This window comes from Etheostoma spectabile, chromosome 2 (genome assembly GCF_008692095.1).
Source record: "Etheostoma spectabile isolate EspeVRDwgs_2016 chromosome 2, UIUC_Espe_1.0, whole genome shotgun sequence".
Lineage (NCBI taxonomy): Eukaryota > Metazoa > Chordata > Actinopteri > Perciformes > Percidae > Etheostoma > Etheostoma spectabile.
In genome coordinates this window covers 4,279,504-4,282,068 of record NC_045734.1, presented here as the reverse complement: position 1 = coordinate 4,282,068, position 2,565 = coordinate 4,279,504, and the positions used below count along the sequence as shown (strand labels likewise).

At 41.4% G+C, this 2,565-nt stretch overlaps 1 protein-coding gene across 1 annotated transcript in view; it reads right to left on the bottom strand.

The window, feature by feature from the left end:
- The window catches only part of p4hb (prolyl 4-hydroxylase, beta polypeptide), a 16,758-nt gene extending 14,193 nt beyond the window's left edge, over window positions 1–2,565 (bottom strand). Inside the window, exon 1 of the mRNA XM_032536985.1 lies at window positions 2,235–2,565. Coding sequence (XP_032392876.1) covers window positions 2,235–2,373 — 139 coding nt within the window. The 5' untranslated portion in view covers window positions 2,374–2,565. The remainder of the gene's footprint in view (window positions 1–2,234) is intronic.

Here is a 2,565-nt window from a genome sequence, read left to right as displayed (position 1 = left end):
AGTGTTTTCTGTTGGAGATGGTAAGTCCTGGGGGGGGGGAGGAGACTGAGCTTTTTCACTTTATAAACCTATAACATGCACGAAAAAAAGATAAAGGAAAGGGGAAAAGCCAAAAAGCATATTATGAGCACTTTTCACATAATTCCAACATATTACTGGCCTATAGGTAAGGAATTCACAAAGAGCCATGCACACAGAGTTAATTCTACAGATTTACTGTGCAACATGCATGTGTAATATTGAAAGATGATTTAAATAACTATGCAAATAATTACTGTAATAGCTTAGTATCCTATGCAAAAAAGGCATAAAGGCCGTAGGCCACCATACACTTTATTGTAGACCCAGTTTTACATGCAACTTCATTTTATACAATATATGTAGTAGGGGGTCCCTGTTCCGTCTCTCTTTCAGTTAAGGGGTCCTTAGCTTATAAAAACAAATTTATTTTTTTTAAACTGCTCTGGACCAAGACACTGTCCTGCTTATGCAGAGCAGAATAAAGTGGAGGAAAAGATTAGATGACTAATTGATCGGTCAATGGACAGAAGTGATTACAAACTGTTTTAATAAAGGATTGCTTCTTCACCACCAATACAACAGATGATGTGCTGTTTTTCCTCTATTATCTTCGATGGTAAGTTAAATGTCAGTTTACACACACACACACACACACACACACACACACACACACACACACACACACCCAACAACACACCACCACACACACACCACACACACACACACACACACACACACACACACACACACACACACACACACACACACCACACACACACACCACACACACCACACACACACAGCCCACACACACACACACACACACTTTCTTTGAGGATTAGTGACTGGGTGAAACTGCCATAAACCAGAGCAAGCTGCCATATAAATTAGGGATAATTTAATTGCCACTGTAGTTTTTTTTTTTTTTTACAGTCTATGGGTTTAACATTTGTAAGTCATGGTTTCCAATTGCACATGGAAAAGTGACGGGCACAAATATCAAGCGCATAATCTCCTAATCAAAAATTGACACGTCGACTAAAATGACCTGCATTGCATGACCTTAAATTCTTGACAAAGAATAAAACTTCCTCGTTCCAGTCCAGCCAACATAAACGCACAGATGAACTTTTGTGAAGTACACGTCAACCTAGCTCCACATCGCACTAAAAATCCCGCCCAGTTGACAAATACAAGGGCAAAAAAAAGCCTTCATCCCTCCCATCCCGAGCTCATTGGATAATCTTTCCAACGGCCATCTCTGACTGGTTCACGGATTTTTCACACAGTATGTGAGCAGGTCAACAATCTGACAAAAGTATAGCGGGATGGGCCAGCAGGCTAAAGAGAAGTGGCTTAATAATAGAGCCTGTGCTATGAAACAAATGCATCCTATTCTTCTTCTTATTATCATTATTATTTTTATTATTAAATAAGTTTAGAACTGCATCGGAATTCCAATAAATGAGACAAGCGGGCTGCACTAAAACTGAAACATGCAGTATGAAACCACTGCAGGCAATCGAAAATGATAACCACCCACTTTACAGTTTCACCTAATCTAACCATTTTTGGTTATGGCTACTTTTAGCGTTTATGGTTATGTTGTTATAGTCTTATCCCAACGGCAAAAGGGATAATGCACGCCGTGACCGATTTGTAAAAATGCAACATGGTGCGCTGCTATTCTATAACACCCTGGAGCTAACGATAGCCAAATTAAAGCACTCATATACATAAACATAATTTGCAATATGATTAGCCAACATAGTAGTAGTAGCAGCTAAATCACGCCGGGGGTTTAATGCGTCGTGCCAAAATCCGTATCCCCATCAGAATACGTTCACACTTGGAGGATAACGTTAACGTTACTCGGTGCTAGTCAAATTTAAGCAGTCTGAGAAAGAGAAAACGCAGTCTGATAAGCAATGCCCCGTACATTTCTTACTCAGTTTGAACATTAACATTACAGAGAAATAGCTGGTGTGAAACTAGGTGTATTAGATTCACGCAAAATTGAGCACGACGTCGTCAAGTTTGCCACAGACAGCAGTGACTTTAACTTGTCAAAAGTGTCCAAGTGTAATGCTAACATTAAACCAGGCTGCATTCAACGTTAACGTTAGCTAGCTAGCTAGCTAGCCACGCAACCAGTGAGCCGGTTGAAGACGGTTAGCGCTAGCTGGAGAGATTTTGTAGCTGATGTTACTTACAGAATTCAACCAAGATGTTAGGGTGAGCTTTGAGAGCCTCGTCGAAGTTACTTTTCTTCAACACCAGGACATCTTCTTCCTCGCCGACCTCAGCTCTGCTGGCCACAACCAGTGTGCAGACGAGCAGAAACTTAAACATAGTTGTCGTCGAGTATTCTTCTTGACAGAGAGACGAGAGCTGCAGACACGGTCCGCTAAGGTTTAGCTGTGAAATTGGTCTTAGTTTTGGTCTGCTTCCTTGGTAGGGTTGGGAGAGTAGCTGGTATTTTGTGTCTACCGCTACTAACGTGGCATTGCACGCAGAAACCGGAGGGGTCAGCCGTACTGCGCA